We start from the raw sequence: 19486 nt of genomic DNA on the forward strand, positions 1-19486 counted from the left end.
TTTGGTTTTAAATGCAGTAGTATATAAATAATTTTCAGTTTATTTTAAGTACTTCATTTTTTCTTTAGGACAATAAAATGAATTAAAAAGCATTTGCTTTTTTCACATAAATGTGACATAAATGTCCTTCGGTTACTACTGAATGTTTAAAAAAAATGAAGTACAAAACTTAATTTTAAAAACTTATTACAAAATTTTATAATAACGGAATGTTTAAAAAGTTTGCTTTTTCGAAAGAAAATATCCATTTATTGTAAAATTAACTTTTGTTTGTTGGCAGTTAAGAGTGAGCTGCTTTCGACAATAAATGAACAAAAGTAAAAAATTTCAGTCTATCACGCAAATTTAATTTGTAAACGAATGAACTTTTGATCTTAAGCTTTCTATTTTAGTTTATGTGAGGAAAACAAAAAAACCTAATGTAAACTTTTTCAGAAAGTTTTGTTTCTTTTCCATATTCTTTTTGACTAATAATAAAAATAATGATTACAATAACTAATAAAAATTTTATTAAGATCTAGTTATTTTTAAACCTAAATGTTTTTAATGTTTAAAAAAATCCATAGTAAATGTAACTTGTTTAATATACATAATTTTTTTAAATTATACTTAATAAAATAACAAAATATATTTTTAAAAAGATGTTTTTTAATAAAAAAAAACTATATCACTTTAATAAATTACGTTTACCGTAATTATCTCTATTTTAATTATTTTTAATTTAAAAGACACCCTAAAATCATTTTAAAAATTATTAAAATGATTTTAGGGTAAAATTTTTAAATTAAAATAATAGTAAATACGTTTATTAAATGTTTATGTTTTTTATTCAAATAGTTATTTGAATACAAGACGTAAAACTATTTTGTTAATTTTACAATACATATTTTACAATAGGCGATTTAATATATGTAAATGTGTTGTGTAATGTAAATATTAATTAAAAATTGTTTGAAGTATTTAAACATTTAATTTCTACTTATTTAAAGCATTAATAACTACTAATGTCAAATTTAGTAAAATATAGTTAATAAATGTTAAAATACTTTAACAATTTTCAATAATTATTTACAAATAGCATGGTTAAATTCTTAAGTAAAATAATTTTCTTATCGTAACTAAAGTAACATGGATGCGTCTAGCGGTAAATTCATGTATTCAAATGAGGATTAGAAAAATGATGATTAAAATGATTGTCATGGCATCAGTGTTAACTAGGGGAAAAGGGGGCGGTAATCTTAAGAACATTACCACCCCACCCCCCTCTCCTAATGTTGCCGGAAAAAAAACGGTATCCCCAAATAAACTCTGGGTTCATCACTAGATATAAGGAGATGACTAGTGATGACTCACCATTGGAAATCTTTTTTTTTAAATATAAAAAACTTTTATAATATTACGCAGCAATGACATTATTGTTGTAAGCAGGGATGCAGAGTCCCAAAAAGGACTCCAGATTTGAAAGTCACAAAAAGATTACTTTATCCTAGTTTTTGGTATCCAGGTGCTCTAAAAATATAAATAAGTTTATGGACTACTAATAGGAAAAAAATTAAGACTTTTAGGTTAGAGGAACAATCGTTTTTGAGCCCGGATTCCTTAGGTATAATGACGGCAAGGACTCCGGGACTCCTGGACTCCGGGCTTACAAACAATAAGTTTCAAGTCATTAAATCTCATGAATTTTTTTATTATAGCACATAATAAGTCAACAAACATGTTTAGAGCTTCTGGACATTACAGACTTGGAAAAAGTAGAGATATAAAACCGGAGTTCTTTTGGGACTCCGCATCCCTGGTTGTAAGTAACAAGTTTTTGTAATGTATTTTAGTTTGAAAATGGCTCCAACTATATTAGCCAAAATATCACACATTTAAAATCCTAATGTCACCATAAATGATGTATTTTCAATTATATATATATATATATATATATATATATATATATATATATATATATATATATATATATATATATATATATATACACACACACACACACACACAACCCTTGGGATTAGGGTCGGTATTCAGCAATGCTGACCTAACTGTCGACCTTAAAGTGTTTGAGGTCGGCAAAAAATTGCTAACCTCGTTTCTATGTTTTATGGTAAGACCTTTGTATCAATTTTTTTTTTGCTGACCTGATGCCAGCCTCTAAAAGATTTAGGTTGGCAAATTATTGCTGACCTCATTTTTCCTATTTCCAAGGGTTGTATATATATACAACCCTCGGAATTAGGGTCGGCATTCGGCAATGCCAACCTAACTGCCGACCTGAAAGTGTTTGAGGTCGGCAAATTGTTGCTGATCTCATTTCTATTATTTATGGTAAGACCTTTGTATCAAATAATTTTTGACGACCACTAAAAGTCATGCATGAACATATACTCTTCATTACCAGGGAATCATTCTTAGATCTGGGGCAGGAGCCTGTTTTCCAGTACTCGCTAAGATTACAGACCATGCCTATACACTTACATGGGTGTTTAACATTTTTTTAAAGGCAGTCCTGGTGGAGTTTTTCTCCTGGGTGTTGTTGAACAAATGAGCTTTTGTCCATCAAAATTTGAAATGTTGACTCGTCTGAGAAGCAGACTTGTAAAGCATTACAAAGATATTTTAAATTATAAATCTATAATTTTTCTGGTTTCTTACAATATTATAAATTGTGTTTACTCTACTCCAGTCTTCAATAGTCATATGCTGGTGTTTTCTAGCCTATTCTGGTCGCTTTTTTTTTGGCTTCAGTTAAGGTAGTTTTTTGTTTGGACAACGACCCGTTAAATTCTCTTCAGCCACCTTCTCTGAATCGTCCTTTTGGAGATGTTAATTCGATCATTGTTTATCATTGTAGCTAGTTGAGCCACTTTTTTTTTCTGTTTTAAGACAGATATTTCTAATTTTACGGTCACAACATAGAGTAGTGATCCTTTTTCTGCCACTTTTGCCGACATGGTCTGGTTCTAGAGAAACATTTGTATTGTATTTTTCTTTTAAAATGGCTCACTACTGACTTTGAAACACTTGCAATTGCTGCTATCTCTCTCTGAGAATGTGTAGAATGAAGAAGTAAGGTTTTTACTTCCCTACTTTTTCTTGGGGTTAAATCTGAAGATATGCAGATACTAAAAAAATCAATTAGAGGTGAGAATGGTTACAAGTCAGGATTTATGCATTAAAACTAATTGAACTATTAACCAATACTTAGGTTTCAATAGTTCTGAACTCGAAATAGTTGCAAAAAGTTGTTCCAAAAATAAATAATTGAAATCAATTTTGAAGTTACTCCAACCACACTTTTCAACAATTGACTGTTATTTGAGTAATAACCTAACTTTTTGATAGATAGGGTGGACTGACACAATTTCCACAAATTAAAAACAATTATAATTATATTAGTTACTAAAATACACACAAAAAAAATTATTTAAAACAATTTGCTTGCTCGCAAAAATCATTTAAACTTTAAAATTTCTTAAAAAGTAAAGTGTCCCTAATAATTTGGCAACCCACTGTATATTTAAATATATATATATATATATATATATATATATATATATATATATATATATATATATATATATATATATATATATATATATATATATATATATATATATATATATACACAGTCTTCTCCGTTCAAAATTTAATGCCAGCGCACAAAAAAGCAGGCAGCTGGCAGGATGGTCATTTTTAAGTTAGTCTGTGCGATTTAAAAATTTGTTTATTCCTGCTATTTAAATTAAAATAAAAATAACGAAAAGGATGCTTTGAATAAATACAGGATGAATTATTTTTATAAAAACTGGTAAAAAAAAAAAAGAAGCAATTTTTCATAAAAGATGAAAAAATGAATGAAAAAGCTTTGTTGCAATTTAAAACAAAACATTTTTATTTTTTTGGCAAGGGCTTTTTTATGCGCTTCCCAAAGTTTTTGCGGATTTTTTTTTGCGGAGAAGACTATCTATATATATGTGTATATATGTGTGTGTATATATATATATATATATATATATATATATATATATATATATATATATATATATATATATATATATATATATATATATGTATATATGTATATGTATGTGTGTGTATATATGGGACATTCTGTGAAGAAAAAAAAATCATGAAGACACATACTAACCTCAATAAACTCTTGTTTATTGTTATATAAATATTTTTTGACATGTATTTATTGGTTATATAAATTATATAGGTTATAAAGGTTATGGTCTTGTTTATTGGTTATATAAATGTTTTTTGACATTTATATATAGTCCTGTTGTGAAGCGTTAGAAAAGGTTTCAATGCAGTGTTTTTAAGTTTGACTTAATTAAACGTAATTTGCACAAAACATAATTAAACATCCAGAATTTTTTTTTACAGAAATATACTTTAAGATTTTTAAAATGTATTCATTAAATTGGCACGTTACGACTGTCACAAAAAAAAGTCAATAGTTTTTTTCTAGAAAAATTTTTTAGTTTTTTTTTTATCAAATACTGGTCTGATAAATGCGCTTTTGTACTCAATGATGTCAATACAAAAAAGTTCTTTCAAATAACTGAAAGTACAAACAATGTGTTTATTCCGTTTTTGTAATTAATTTTTATGTAGAGGAATGCCTTTATATATAACCTTTTTTAAAACATATAATAACCAAATAAAAATAACAAGATCAATAAGTAAACGCTTTAAAAGTCTAACTTATATTTATTTTATTTTTAAAACAAGACTAATATTAGTGCTATAAATATAAGATATGTAAATTTAAAACTGAAAATGATTATATTTTTGGATTCTGTAATAAATAGGTAAAATACATTTGATTTCACGGTAAATAAAAACCAAATATTTTAATGGATATAAAAATAAAACAAAGTATAAAAGTGGTTATCTTTGTTTAATTACCATAATGTGTTAGTTTAATGGTGTTCAAATATAAAGTTCTTAATGACAATGTTAAGTTCAACAAAGAAAAACATTGAACCACATAGTTATCCAATAATATAAGTACCAGTTTTGTTCACAAATTCAAGCTATAAGAGTTATAAGTGCAACAACAACATTTACAACATAAAAAATATTTATAGACATTTATAAAAAATGGTTATTAAAACATTTATAATTATATAATTGTATAAAATTATATAATTATAATTATATCATTGTATAAAAAAATTTACAATAAAAAGTACATGTAATTTCATCAAATAATCTTTTAATCAGGTAAATATTCTAGTGGTGAAAGCACATATTTTTCAACTTTTTATTTTTCAATTTGTTTTATTCCAACCCAGTAATTTTTTGCTGTTATTGTTCACTGCAGCAGATTATTTAGGTTGCTATTTAGATTATTATTCATTTTAAAAGACTGAAAATGTTCTAATATTTCTTACACAAGTGTCTGTACCTTTTTGCAAGCTTTTTTAATTGCATTTTTTATTGTATAACAGATTCTCTACTTAATTGCTTTTAAATAATCATATCTACAAATTTTATTGCTTTATCATGTCATTTAAATCTGGTTTAATTACAATGTAAACCAGATTTAAATGACATATTTAAAAGTTGTTTAAGAATCTTAAGAACCACTTTGAATCAAGTGTCTGAATATTTCAAGGATAATTGATTTAACCAGTTTGAATTTTTATTCTTGGTAATTAAAAAAGCTTTAAAGTTTACCTGAGTAAAATGAAATATTACTCTTTCTATCTCTCTATATTTGTGTGCGTATGTGTATAACATTTATGGATTGTATTTTTAGATTACATTTTATTTAATTTTTAAATCTCAAAATAAATTAGGATCTGACATAACCTCAGCTGCTACTGCGTTTGCTGCTGCTCTTCTGTCACAAATGTTGGACTACATTTCACAATATTTAAAGCTCCATTATCCGATCAATGAAAAGAATCATGAAGATAACTTCAGTCGCATGAAGCAACAAATTTTGATCAATCAGCGCAAACGTCGTAGGCGTCGAATAAACTCTCAAAGTTCTGATCATGATGAAAATGATGGGAGTTTTACAGATGATGAATTATCAGATTTAAGTGAAGGTTCCTTTTTTTGTGTGTTTGAAAAATTCAATCTATTTTTTGAGAAAATCTTAAAATAGTATTTTTCCTTAAATCTTATAATTAGGATAGTTATTTTATAAGTTGCTTGTTTAATCTTTTATTTATAATATATACATGTGTGTATATGTACATTGTGCTAAGTGTTATATATGTGTGTGTTAACAATGTTAGGGTTAAATAAACAAGGGTTTTGAGGAACCCCTAGCAATATTTTTATTTTTTAAAGTTTTTTAAATTCAGCATTTTTTTTTCAAAACACTTTTAAGGGGTGTGCTAAGACATTTAAAAAATTTTTTGCATTTTGTATCACCTTAATTTATAAAATATTTCTTTCAAGTAACAATAAAACAGTTTAATATTTTTTAAATACATTTTTATATCATCTTATCTAGTTTTTAAACTGTTATAAAGTTAAAAGTGAAATCATGCTTATGCTATTGTTTTATTGTTAGGAGAAAAAAAATGGTTTTAAAACAAAACAGAGATGATCATGACACCTCTCTCCTTTCTTTTTAAGGAAAAATTGTAATTTAAAAAAAAAAACATTTTTTTTAGGTGATATGGACGAAACACTTGATGCTGATGATTTTTCTGATAATGAAGAATCCATTTTTGCTTTAAATGATGATATTGAACTTGATATTCCAAAAGATGATATTGGTCATAAAATGAATGGGGCTATTAGTTTTAATACAAAAAAAGGATTAAATAGTCTTTCCTATGCTGGTCAACAGTTCAATGAACAGCTTAAGAAGAACAATTACAAAATGAGTGTAAAACCAACTAATGGTCTGATTAATCATGTCTTCATGGAAAATGTTGAGCTGGTTAATGATGCAGCAAAGTTGTTAGATGAGTTTGAAAAAATCAATGAGGAAGCTTATTTACCTGCTGTAAAGATTCTATGTGACTGGATGTTTGCAAATCCTGATGTTCTAAAAATGAGTGCTAAAGTACTTTTTTTTTCTTTTTCTATAAGTTATTAATTGTAAAGAATATTTTAATTTTTGTTATGTTTTGAAAATTTCTTTTCTTTTTTTATTATAAATTTGTATAATAAAGTAGAACTTGGTATGGTATATTAATATATATTACTAATATATTTAAAAAAAAATAACATTGCTGAGTACAAATTTAATTAACTTATAGGCTTCATCAGTTCTTTGGCAACGCCTTGCAGATGTCTTGAATGCTTTACCTTCACAAAAGCTGATTCAAACAACAGGTAAATGTGGAGTTTGAAAAATTCAACAGGTCTGACAAGTCATACAATGTTGTAAATATAATTTAATTAAATAATAGATATAAAATTTGCTGTTTTAAGCCTAAATTTTAAGCTTATAATTATAAATATATAATTATACTATAAATATATTATGATTACTAATAACTCGTTTTCATTTAGACAAGCATTTTTAAATAAGTTTTGTGTGCATTATTTTAAACAAACTAAAATGAAAGTATACATACTAATCAAATTTTCACCTGTGAAATTGGTGAATGGGGTTTGTCTTAAGTTTTATTCTCTTGCTTTGTGTAAAACAAGGGATTTCAAATAAAGCTTTACAGTTTGTTGTGTTTTATTATATTCATACAAGTAAAGATCCTTCAGAATATGAATTCTGCTAATAAAGATGTATATATGACCTATATAACAAATAATTGACAATTGAAATAATTTTAAAAGTTAAAATATTTGATTTTTCTTTTAATGGTGTAAGTGAATGTATCTTTAACACTTTTTTAAAAAACTATTGAAAACTAATGTCATTTTAAATTAAAACATACCTTGACAAGTATCAGGACTGTTTAGACTCCACTTCTTTGGTAAAGTGGAGTCAGTTCTAAACACTACTTTTACTTACATATTTGGGATTGTTATTTAGAGCTATTTTTAAAATCCATATTTACATTTTATTAAATTTAACTTGAATTCAAGTTTAATTTTAAAATAATGACATTAAAAGTCATTGTTTTAAAGTTATTTTTTCATGTTGTTTTTTTTTTTTTTTTTTTTGGGGGGGGGGGGTATACTCATACAAGTTGAATTTTCTTGATAGTTTTATTAAGGATTGGTTTTGTTCAATAATATTTTTTGTTATGGTTCCTGTTGTTGCAAACAATAATATTTAAATAATGTCAATGATTAGTTGCTGAAATTTATTTTTTCCATACATAAAGCTACATGATTTGTTTTAAGATTTTTAATTGGTTAAAATATGTTTAAAGCGATCCCCAAGTGTCATGAAAGTTGTTTTAAATTGTTGTATTCTCTCAATTTTTTTTTTTTTTTAATAGTATTTTACTTCAGTTCTCGACGGAGAGTTCCTACCTGGTTAAAAAAAGAGATTGAAGTTGAATCAAGTGATGTGCAACAACGAGCTTTACCTGAAGACATTACTGTTTTTGGTGCACCTGGCTTTGGAGATATACACAAAAATTTGGATATCATGTGGTTTTGTGGATTAAACCACTCAAATCTTTATCAAGTAAAATATTTTAACATATACAGTTTTAAATGAGTGTTGGATCTAAAAAAAAATTTCTTATGATAAAAATAATTAGGTGGCATACTGAAAATATTAATCCTTATTAAAAAGTAGTTTAAGTGATCCTTAAACTACTTTTTAATAAGGATTAATATTTTCAATGTTTTTTTTTTGTTTTTTATATCTTGGTGGTTCACAAAATTAAAAACTGTAACTGGTTAGCGTTTTGATTAGTTTTTAATTTTTAGTGATGGTTACAGAATTGTTTTTGTTTTAGTTTCACATTTTATTTAGTATCGTAAAATATACTTTCATAATGTAAAAGAAAATGATATACTTGTTATCTTGGACTAACTTAAAGGTTTTTAGTGCAAAGTTGAATCCGAAAATTTCACTAAAGATTTCATAATTGCTGTTTTATTCATATAAAATAATGAATATTTTAATTTTTTTTTGGGTTTTCTCATTCCAGAATTTGTATCAAAAAGATTTTATGATAAAACATGCTAAAAATAAAATACAATTAATAGTAGAGTAATACTTTAAAATAGTCATTATATTGATGACATTTATGGACCTTAACTTTATTGAGAACATTTTTTTTGATAACAATCTTGATTTAAAACATAAAACATATACAAACTGATTTTTAAAACTGTATATTTGTCTAGAACATTAAGTATATAAGCATATGTATTTTTACCAACATTACCAACATAACTACTGTTAATACTATTAACATTATTACTACTGATGTACCAGCATAATCCAAACTAATTACAAATTAAATTGTTTAGTGATTGTTTTTTAATTTTTGTTATTTGTTAAATAATTGCTATTTTTTTTATAGTTTGCTTTGCGTGTAACATATTTGAGAAAGTTTGGATATTTTGTTGCTAAGAGTCAGGTGAATACAAAATTTTTATGCAGCTTTGTTTAATAGTTGTAGCTGATTTTATTTAATTTGTTGTTTGTTTTTTTTCCAGAGATGTTTTGTTGGGCAATGTTTCAGTAATAAATAAAAAATTACAGCATGCGCCATCACGGGGCACAGCATGTATATATGTATATATGTATATGTATATATATATATATATATATATATATATATATATATATATATATATATCATTGGACATTGTCCAGCACTTGTCTGGTAAAAAAGCAACATCTATCAGTCATTTTGTCCGACCCATATATTGTTTGCATTTATTTTATAATCATTTTAGTTGTTCCAAAATTATTAGAAAATTCAGTGTAGTATATAAACTTCACTTTTCAAATTATTTTTTTTAATACAAATCAGAAAACGGAGTTGAACACACAGAGATTTTTGAGATAATTCATTTTTTAAAAGATACTAAGGCTTTATATTTTTTTGAATTAAGCAATTTAATTTAATTATTATTAATTTAAATTAAATAATTACCAAATATTTTGGTAATTATTTATTTTTTTGTCCGATGATTTTAATAAATTTTAAGCAATTATTCTAGCTTTTAAATTTATTTTATAACTTACTTGTTAGTATTTTGGTTTGTTTTTAATTATTAGTGATGGTTACAACATTGTTTTGGTTTTAGTTTCATATTTTATTTCATGCCATACAATAATATACCATAATACATATACCATAAAAAAATTCTCCTATATGATATCCTTTCAATTTTTTTTCTAAGTTATTAAACTATACTCATAATATAAATAAACATAAAAATGCAAATGCTACATCTCATCAATTAATTGGGTTCACTTCTTAAAGAATTATACATGTTAAAATACTTTAAACTTTCTGTACAAAGAAACACTTTTACAAATAAAAAACTAAATGTTAAATGTAAAAACAATTTGTATGATTGATTTTGTAAACAACAAGACTTTAAACAACAATTGCGTTTGCAATGAACTTTTTTAAATAATCATTCAAGTTAATAAATCTAATAATCAAATAAACAGACAGAAAGTTATGGGCTACTCAACACCATGTCAGAGGTTCTAACAGAACACAGACATACACATAGAAACCTGAACACTACGCCAGAGGTTAACTAGAGCAGAATTAAAATTAAAAAATTCATTCACTAAACATTATCAGCGATATTGTGAATACTAGATTGTGAACACTTTGTTGAAAACACTTGATTGTGAGCCAAGTGTTCTACAACCCCATAAATTTGTAGTGAAAATAATGCAATTAAAATTTTTTTTTGATAGTTTGCATCTGTTTTTAAAAAAAATTCTAGCAATAAAATAATCTCGCCTGGCTGAATCCATGTTTTTATTTTGTCCAGTTTTAAACTCTCAGACAGAATTGGCGGTAAGCTCAAAAGTAATATTAAAACAAAACTTGCTTTCTCTCATTTCTGGGCATTATTTTATTTTTTTGACCACTTTTGCCTTGTCTCTAAATATTCATTTTTCAATTTGTTTGCCTCACATTTCATCTCAATATACCACATTTCCTTGATAATTCAATAATGTTTGTTGGTTAATATTCAGTAATGTTTGTTGGTTAATATTTATTGAATAATTGTTTTCCCCCGCCGCCTCTTTTTTTTTTTTTTCCTTTTTTTTTTCCTTTTTTTTTTTAGACTTAAATTTAGACTTCATTTTTTTTTTATTGAAATTTTCTTGTATAAAAGTTCAATTTATTTTTTCTAGAAAAATAATAACAAACATTTCAAAAATCTGTTTGAAGAGTCAAAAAGTATATTATATAAAGTTGCAGTTAAATATAATTTTTTATTCTAAATAAGCTAGTTATAAGTTTTAATAGTTAAAACTTTGATAAAATATTGCACATTATATATTATAAGTTTTGATAAAAATTCTAAATAATAAATAATTATATACTATTATAAATTAGAACCAATATTGAATTTTTTATTCAATATTGGTTTTAACTTATAATAGTTGTATTGTTCATTTTGCTTTTAACTAGATTAATAAATCAAGAAAGAGAGATTGATTTTGATAAGATTTTACAAATGAAAATTTAGTTAAAATTTGTGCAAAATTTGTTACATCTTAATAGACATGATTAATTTTTACCAAAGATTGCATATTATCACTTGGATAGTAGCTAAGCTTTATATATTTATATATATATATATATATATATAATATATATATATATATATATATATATATATATATATATATATATATATATATATATATATATATATATATATATATATATATATATATATATATTTATATATATATATTTATATATATATATATATATTTATATATTTATATATATATATATTTATATATATATATATATATATATATATATATTTATATATTTATATATATTTATATATATATTATTTTTAGGATGTTCCTTGCTTCACATGGAATGCAACTGAAAATAAGTTTGCTGTTGTTTTATCTTCGTCAAATGAGAAACCCTCAATTATTACAAAACCACTGGGAAATAAGAAAAAGAAATTAGTAACTAACAATTGATTTATTTAATTTAATTGATTTATTACCAATGTTTTTATTAACTCGTCTGTTTGTTTGTCTGTGAACATCAAATCTTGCAATCAATTTTTGAGTCACTTCCTGATGATAGATTTTCTTCAAATTTTGCATACATACTCTTGCTTGATGACAATACAATATTCAATAATTAGTTTTGTAATAAGTCAATTAATTTAGTTAATTTTAATTACATTTATTTTTTATATGGAAAAAAAAATAATAATTTAAAAAATAAGTATATTGATTGTTTTCAAACTTATACACGCGTTTAGCATATTTGGATAAGGCGTTGATTTCATAAACAAAATGTCTGCAGTTTGAGTCCCACGTCTTCCTGAACTTTTTTGTTTTTTTACACATGCATACAGCCAAATGTTAATAAAAAAAAACAGTAATATCAGAAAAAATTGATTGCAAAATTTGTGTTTTAATAACATATTAAGGCATTGGGTTTTAAAAATTCGTTTTTAAATTCACTTGTTTAAATCAAGTTGTTTTTTTGAATTTTCTTTCAAAATTTTGCATTTACTTCGAGAGGCAATCTCTTTTTTTGATCTTTTTTTTTATTATTATTATTTTTTATTCAACTTTTACTTTAGACTTAATTCTCCTATAATCTATTAATGTTTGTAATTATAAAGAAATTAACTTATTAAGGCTAATCTTTACTAATTTGCTAATTTTAGTAATTTTACTAATATTAACTTGTTAATGCTAATCTGTTAGTTTTAATCCTAAAAATGATGAAAAGTTGCATAAAAATGTGTTTATGCTTGACATGTGATTGTTTTTGTTTAGGGTTCTGAAGAACAAAATCATATGATGCAGGTTCTTGCAAAAGAAAAACTAAAGGTAACTTATGAGATAAATGATTATTTCCAATAAACTAGTGTGTGTGTGTGTATATATATTAGTCAAGTGTTTTTTACTAATTTATTATTGCTCTGTTCTTTAAGAACATTAAGCACTCTATTTGTAGAATACACTAACATATATATATATATATATATATATATACACACACACACACACACACACACACACACACACACACACACACACACACACACACACACACATATTTGTTTTAAAAAAAAAATTTTAAGAGAAGTTTTTCATAAAATACCAACATGATATACTTTTGAAGAAATTTTGTTTTTATAATATTAAGGACTTGTCTGTTGTTTTTGAGTTTTGATTTTATAATTTAGTGTTATTTTATTATATAGAACACATTAAGAGAGTACCAGCAAATATTTTTCAAAAATGTTGTTTTTTGAACCACCCTTATATATATATATATATATATATATATATATATATATATATATATATATATATATATATATATATATATATGTATATATATATATATATATAATATATATATATATATATATATATATATATATATATATAAATACACAAGCACACACACATACGGAATAGAGGAAAGTTATAAATAAATGTTAAGCTAATGTGAATCAGAGTCAGGTTTAAGTTAATTTTTTCAATTGGATTACTAAAAGCTTTTTAATTATGAAAAACGTTTTTATTGTAAAACAAAAATTAATAATGATTTGTTTTTCCAAATTTTTGTTGTAATTTCATTTTTATTTACAATAAAGCATAATTTTTTTTTTTCTTAATAATTTCACAATGATAAAAAATTCAAATTATGTTTAACAAAATTTTGTAATATTTAACATTTATCTAGCATGAAGTAAATGAGCTTGAGAAGCAGTTGCACTCAAGTAGTGCTTCACCATCGGGTAGTGTTTATCTTGTACTTGATACACCTGTCTTGTGTAAACACATATCATTCTTGCGTGCTATTGTAAACAGTGGACAATTTGTTGTTATTATACCAATACAAGGTGATCAAAATTTTATTTATTTATTAGTGTTTTCACATAAATGTATCTAAAAATGTTGCCATTTGATTTTTATTTTAACCTTTTGAGAACGGCAAGCCACAATCATGGTTTTCCATTAATGTGTGGCAAGCCACAATTGTGACTTTTAAAGTGATTCTCAAAACTATAACTCTTAGCACTAAAATATTCTTTTTGGTAATTTATAAATATATTATTTAAATATGTTTTACTGTGAAAATGAGTTAAATTTTCTAACATCTTTTAATTTTATGGAGCAGTACAAAGGTTAAAAATTGCAAACTAATTTTAAATAAAATTTATGCTTTAGTTATTGCTGCATTAGATGATCTCAAAAAGTATAATCAGGGTGCAAGAGATGGAATTAAGTTCTTAGAAGAAGAAATAAAGCATGGTAACAGGTGAAGTTAAAGTATTTTTAAATTGCTAAAATTTTAACTGCATTTTATTAATAAAGCTTGTAAGGCTTAACTTTTAGTGACTTTACTTTAAAAGGTGGCTGAAAACACAAAAAGATCATGAAACAGTAAATAACCATGGCCTTTCCAATGCTGCAAAGAAGAAAAACAGGGAAATTGATGAGTGGTAAAATTATCCTAAATATTTTTTAAATAATTTTTCAAGTTTGTTTTTTTTAATTTTAAATTTTTTAAAATTGTTTTGAACACATTCAAAATTATTTTGAACATATTTAGTTATTTTACTGTTTTTTAAGCGTTTGATCTTTTCGTCTATTATCTGGGGTATAATAACCTAGTCTCCAAAAAGTCTTTTCAAATGACCGCTGAGAATGGATGAATATTTTTTATTAATATAGTTACATATATTTCTATAAAAATAGAATTATATAATTTTATTTTTATTTCTTTTGCCAATTAATGGAATTAATTTCTTTTAGGTCTTTCTTTTTAAGTCATGTTTTATTAGAATTGTTGTTTGCAATTTTTGCATTTAAATGTTTTTTTATCACTGGATCACACTAAAAATAAGTGTACATTTTTCAAATTTTATTATTCAATCCATTCTCCAAACGAATCAAATGTTTTTTTTAAAAAAATGTAATTCTGGTTTAAGATAATGTAATGTGTTTTTATTAAATCAAAAGTAGCACCACTAAAAAATTTACATCAAAAACAAAATACTAAATATAATGAATAAACCATCATCAGTTAGGAGCTTTGTGGTTATGTTATTGTAAAATGATCGATTTTCATATCTCATGAATTGAGCAATCCAAAACTATAATTGATTGGCAAGCTTTTGTCTGATTTAAGAACTCAACACCCACAAGTTATTAAAAAAAAATTCTGATCAGCTTGAGTCTCTTGCAAGTAAAAAAAGAGCATTAACCTTATTTGACATAAGATTTGCAATCATTATCTTGCTTTATAAACTTCCTCTTTTCTCTTCCAGTAACTTCCAAATCTAATAGTGATTGCTTGCAGCCTTGTTGAAAGTGGTGGAAAAAAAAATCAAATCCTTAATTCTTTGCTGGGTTGATAAATATTGATTGAAATTTAAAAAAAGTTTCATTTGTCTTTAATTGAAGTCATTGTCATTGGCTTATAGCCTTTGTAAATGATCCAGGATTTTTTTACCACCATGCAGTTTTTACACCTAATTTTGACATTTTAGTTTTTCCGGATATCTAAAACGTTTTCCATACATACAAGTTTAGGTATATATTTTTGTAATATATTTGTTTTTTAAGCTTTTTCACTCATCACTAATACAACAATTGAGAAAAAGTTTAAGAAAAAAAAAAGGAATTAACTCAGCTAAAAGCAAAGTTAAGAGGAAAATAATAATAAATAATAAGGAAATTTTACCCAAACAATTTTCCGGATTTTTTAAATATGACCTGGATGATCTATGATCATGGGTACTGAGCATACCAGTGCATGGGTACATAAGCATGACAGCACTTCATTTATATACTAGTACGCGGGTACTTAAGCATGACACCTCATTTTAGACAACTGGGAGTGAATTTAATTCTGTTAGTCATGTTCTTAATTGTATTTTGCTTGAATTTTCAATTTTGTTTATGCTTTTTTAGTTTGCTTGAAGTTTCATTCTTACCTTTAGGTTCTCATATTTATAACATAAAATTGAATTATGAAGAGTGTTCTGCTTTTTGAAAAATTCAGCTTTTCCTGTCTTTTCAATTTGTTCTGCCAACCAAACTATTTTTTGCTTAGTTTTATTACCATCCTCTAAAATCAAACAAGTAACTAAATCTTTTTTACTTTGCACTGCTATGCTTTCCACACACTTTGCACTGCTATGCTTTGCACTTGCAGATGTACATGTTAAGAACCAGCTCTGCTTACTTTTGATAAAAAAGAGTTTGATATTTATAAAATTATAATGTGTCAAATCTTTTTTTACTATTTAAATCATAGATCATGGTGTAAATTTGTTTTAATTATTTTTATTTAGGAGATTTCTACAAATTGTTAAGTGCTGTCTTTATTTCCATGAGAAGCGTGAGGGTACTGTCACACTTTTAACAACTTTTAATAGCTTGCAGAATGTGGGGAAGAATTCCAAAATGGGAACACGCCCTTCTCAGCAAACATTAGATATATGTAAAGAAAATAGTATCAGTGTGGAACCTGTAGTGGATTTTTATAAAAAGTATGATTGTTTTGTTTTTTTTAAGTTATGTTTTTAATTATATTTTAATTAAAAGGTAGCATCATAAGTTAGTTTTTGCTTTTTTTCTCTATTGAGATTCTAATCTTGTTTTTGTTCTATCACTTTTCATCATATTTTGGCGTTTATTATGTTATCTAATAAGTCTGAGAAGTTGTTTGTCTGGGCTCATTAGTGGCATTGTGCGAGAGCATAGAAAGCTAGCCTTTATCAACATTGGTTATTGAGTGCAATAAATAATTCCTAAAACAAAAATAAAAATTACTTATTAACAAAATATTTTAGGTTGAGTTAGTCTGAAATTTTAAAAATATTTTAATGCATATGAGTTGTACTGAACGAAATATAGTAAAAACTAAATAATTATAACACTCAATTTATTTAAAACGTTACTCACGTTTCACGCAAATTCAGATGTTACAAATCTCAAAAAAACAACGACGAAAAAAATATATTAAAAATACTGTGGAGTTTATTTAAGTTGAACTGAAAGATTGTCTCTTTCAGTTCAACTTAAATGATCTAAAGGTTTATCACTCAATAAAAAAAAATCATTGTAGTAAATAAAATTTCAACATAAAAGCGTAAAATGTAGTCAAATATTTTCTTTCATCTGCTTCAAACTAAGTTCAAATTGGATTTAGTTTTAAACAAATTGATTCAACTTTTTCGAAAATTAAAAATGAAATAATTTATTTCAATATTTATATGTTAATTTTTACCCATAATAAAGTATGGTGCCAAGTTTGTCGAAATATTTTTTTAAATTATTTTTCGATTTATTTTTTCTTTTGTTGTTGCTTTTTTTACTCTTTGTTTTTCATTAGAAAAAGAGAAATATACATTCTGAGATATTTAGTAAACAAATATATTCTAAATTTTTTATCAATTTAATGATGAAAACTTCATGTTTCTATGTGCATTTTATTAGGCTGATCGCTGCGTTAACGTAATTAATCCTAGACTTCTTTTAAAATTTGCAATAAATATGGTATCAAGAGATTAGCAAACAAATTAACTATATTTTTTTAATAACAGGAGTTGTATTCTGGTCGCTGAACTGCCGTTCAGTTTTTTTTGTCAAGTATTTTAACCTTTCGATTATTTTATTTACACAAAAATATTTTCTCAAGTATATTTTCAATGAAAGTGTTTAAGAGGATTTCTGAAGAGACAGCTGTTAATATCGTAATAATAAGTTAGTTATTTCTATCTATTATGAGTTTCTAATCTTGTTTTTGTTCTGTCACTTCTCCTCATATTTTGGCGTTTATTTTTTTTATCTAATAATTCTCTGAGAAGTTGTTTGTCTGGACTTATTAGTGTCATTGTGCGAGACCAACTGTGAACTAAGTACTTTAAAAAAGCAATAACTAGCTTTTATCAACGTCAGATCTCGAATGGTTTTTTAAGTATAATAAAATAATTTCTTAAACGGAAAGATAATTGCTAATGCATGTGTAATACTATTTCCTATTGTTAAACTCATTAAATCACTTATCCGCTTTACAGATTCATAAAATTACTTATCTCGTTTGTTGCTTTGCTAAAAGTTAATATAATGATGTAAGAAAAAATAATTCGACATAAACTAAACACCATATATGGTCACAATATTCAAATATTACTATTTGAAATAATACACAAACATGTTTTGCAATCAAACAAAGGTTAATTTTATATCAAATAAATATTCCGGATGACCCTAATTCCCCATAGTTTTCTTTAAATCCAATTAAAAATACTTTCGAATTTCAATAAGTATTTTTTATTCATTGGGAATAACGAGATAATTCTTTTTTTTTTTTTTTTTTTTTGATTTATTATTGCGCTTGTAAACAATGGTAATAAATGCTATATTATTTTATAATTATTATTTACTATATATAAACATATCTACATAATTTGTTTTAAATTAATCTTTTAAATACGTTGTTTTTTTTAACAAGCGGTAAAAAATCAAATCTCAAAATTTTTGTTATGTTTCTATTGTTTTTCTTAATGATGGAAAATGTTGGTCAGATTTATAAACTCTTCTTTATAGATGGATGACAAGAGGCGGTCCTTCATAATTCAAATCCCTAATCTATATGGGAAAATGGTTTCATTATAAAAGCTTTACTGCTTACGTACTGACGATGACAACCAAAGATTATCTTTGCGAATGACGGTCATAAAATTCACAAAACGTTCATGCGTTTTTAAATTAAGACCTCTGCGTTTAAAATTTGATCATTGCAAATTACCAGCCTAACGGAAAACTCAAGAATTGATGGTTAAGGCTGTGATTTATTGATACCCTATTTGTATTGAGGCTTGATTCAACGAGTCTTGGCTGGTTTTTCTAATCTGTATCTCGCTTCGTATATTGTACATTACGCTTAAACAATCCGCGTAACAAACTTTTGGCATTCGATAAAACTATCGATTTTTTTATTTATTAATTTTTGTTTTAATATCTAATAACATTGATTAATGATTAAAGTATTTATGTGTGTGTTATTTCTACTTTTTTTTTTTTTTTTTCTTGATGGTTGAAAGCAAGATATTTTTTGAAAGTATTGCGGATTTTTTCCGCGCGTGCATTTTCTTAAACAGTTTTTTTTTTTACAATGTAGTCGTTTAAAGTTTATTTAATAAAAATTTAATAAGCCTAAACGATTTGTTGTAATAAATTTTAAAAAAAAAAAAAAATTCTTTTACTACGCAAGTTTTATAAGAAATAAAACCTCCATTGCGAAACAATTTAATTTTCTGTCTTCCAAAATAAGATTTCAGATTTTTAATATTTAAATATATTATTTAAAATATTTATTTGTATTTGCCATACTTTATGGCCATAACAAGCATCACCTAA

At 25.0% G+C, this 19486-nt stretch overlaps 1 protein-coding gene across 1 annotated transcript in view; it reads left to right on the forward strand.

Moving 5' to 3' along the window:
* The window catches only part of LOC100205917 (nonsense-mediated mRNA decay factor SMG5), a 52011-nt gene extending 32880 nt beyond the window's left edge, over positions 1-19131 (forward strand). The window contains exons 11-22 of the mRNA XM_065815240.1: positions 5817-6071; positions 6648-7045; positions 7242-7317; positions 8391-8581; positions 9432-9488; positions 11927-12043; positions 12875-12928; positions 13794-13953; positions 14282-14372; positions 14467-14556; positions 16414-16611; positions 18674-19131. Of these exons, the coding sequence (XP_065671312.1) occupies positions 5817-6071; positions 6648-7045; positions 7242-7317; positions 8391-8581; positions 9432-9488; positions 11927-12043; positions 12875-12928; positions 13794-13953; positions 14282-14372; positions 14467-14556; positions 16414-16611; positions 18674-18701 (1715 nt within the window). The 3' untranslated portion in view covers positions 18702-19131. The remainder of the gene's footprint in view (positions 1-5816; positions 6072-6647; positions 7046-7241; positions 7318-8390; positions 8582-9431; positions 9489-11926; positions 12044-12874; positions 12929-13793; positions 13954-14281; positions 14373-14466; positions 14557-16413; positions 16612-18673) is intronic.
* The last annotated feature ends 355 nt before the right edge of the window (positions 19132-19486 follow it).

The sequence above is a fragment of the Hydra vulgaris genome, chromosome 13 (assembly GCF_038396675.1).
Source record: "Hydra vulgaris chromosome 13, alternate assembly HydraT2T_AEP".
NCBI classification, from domain to species: Eukaryota; Metazoa; Cnidaria; class Hydrozoa; order Anthoathecata; family Hydridae; genus Hydra; species Hydra vulgaris.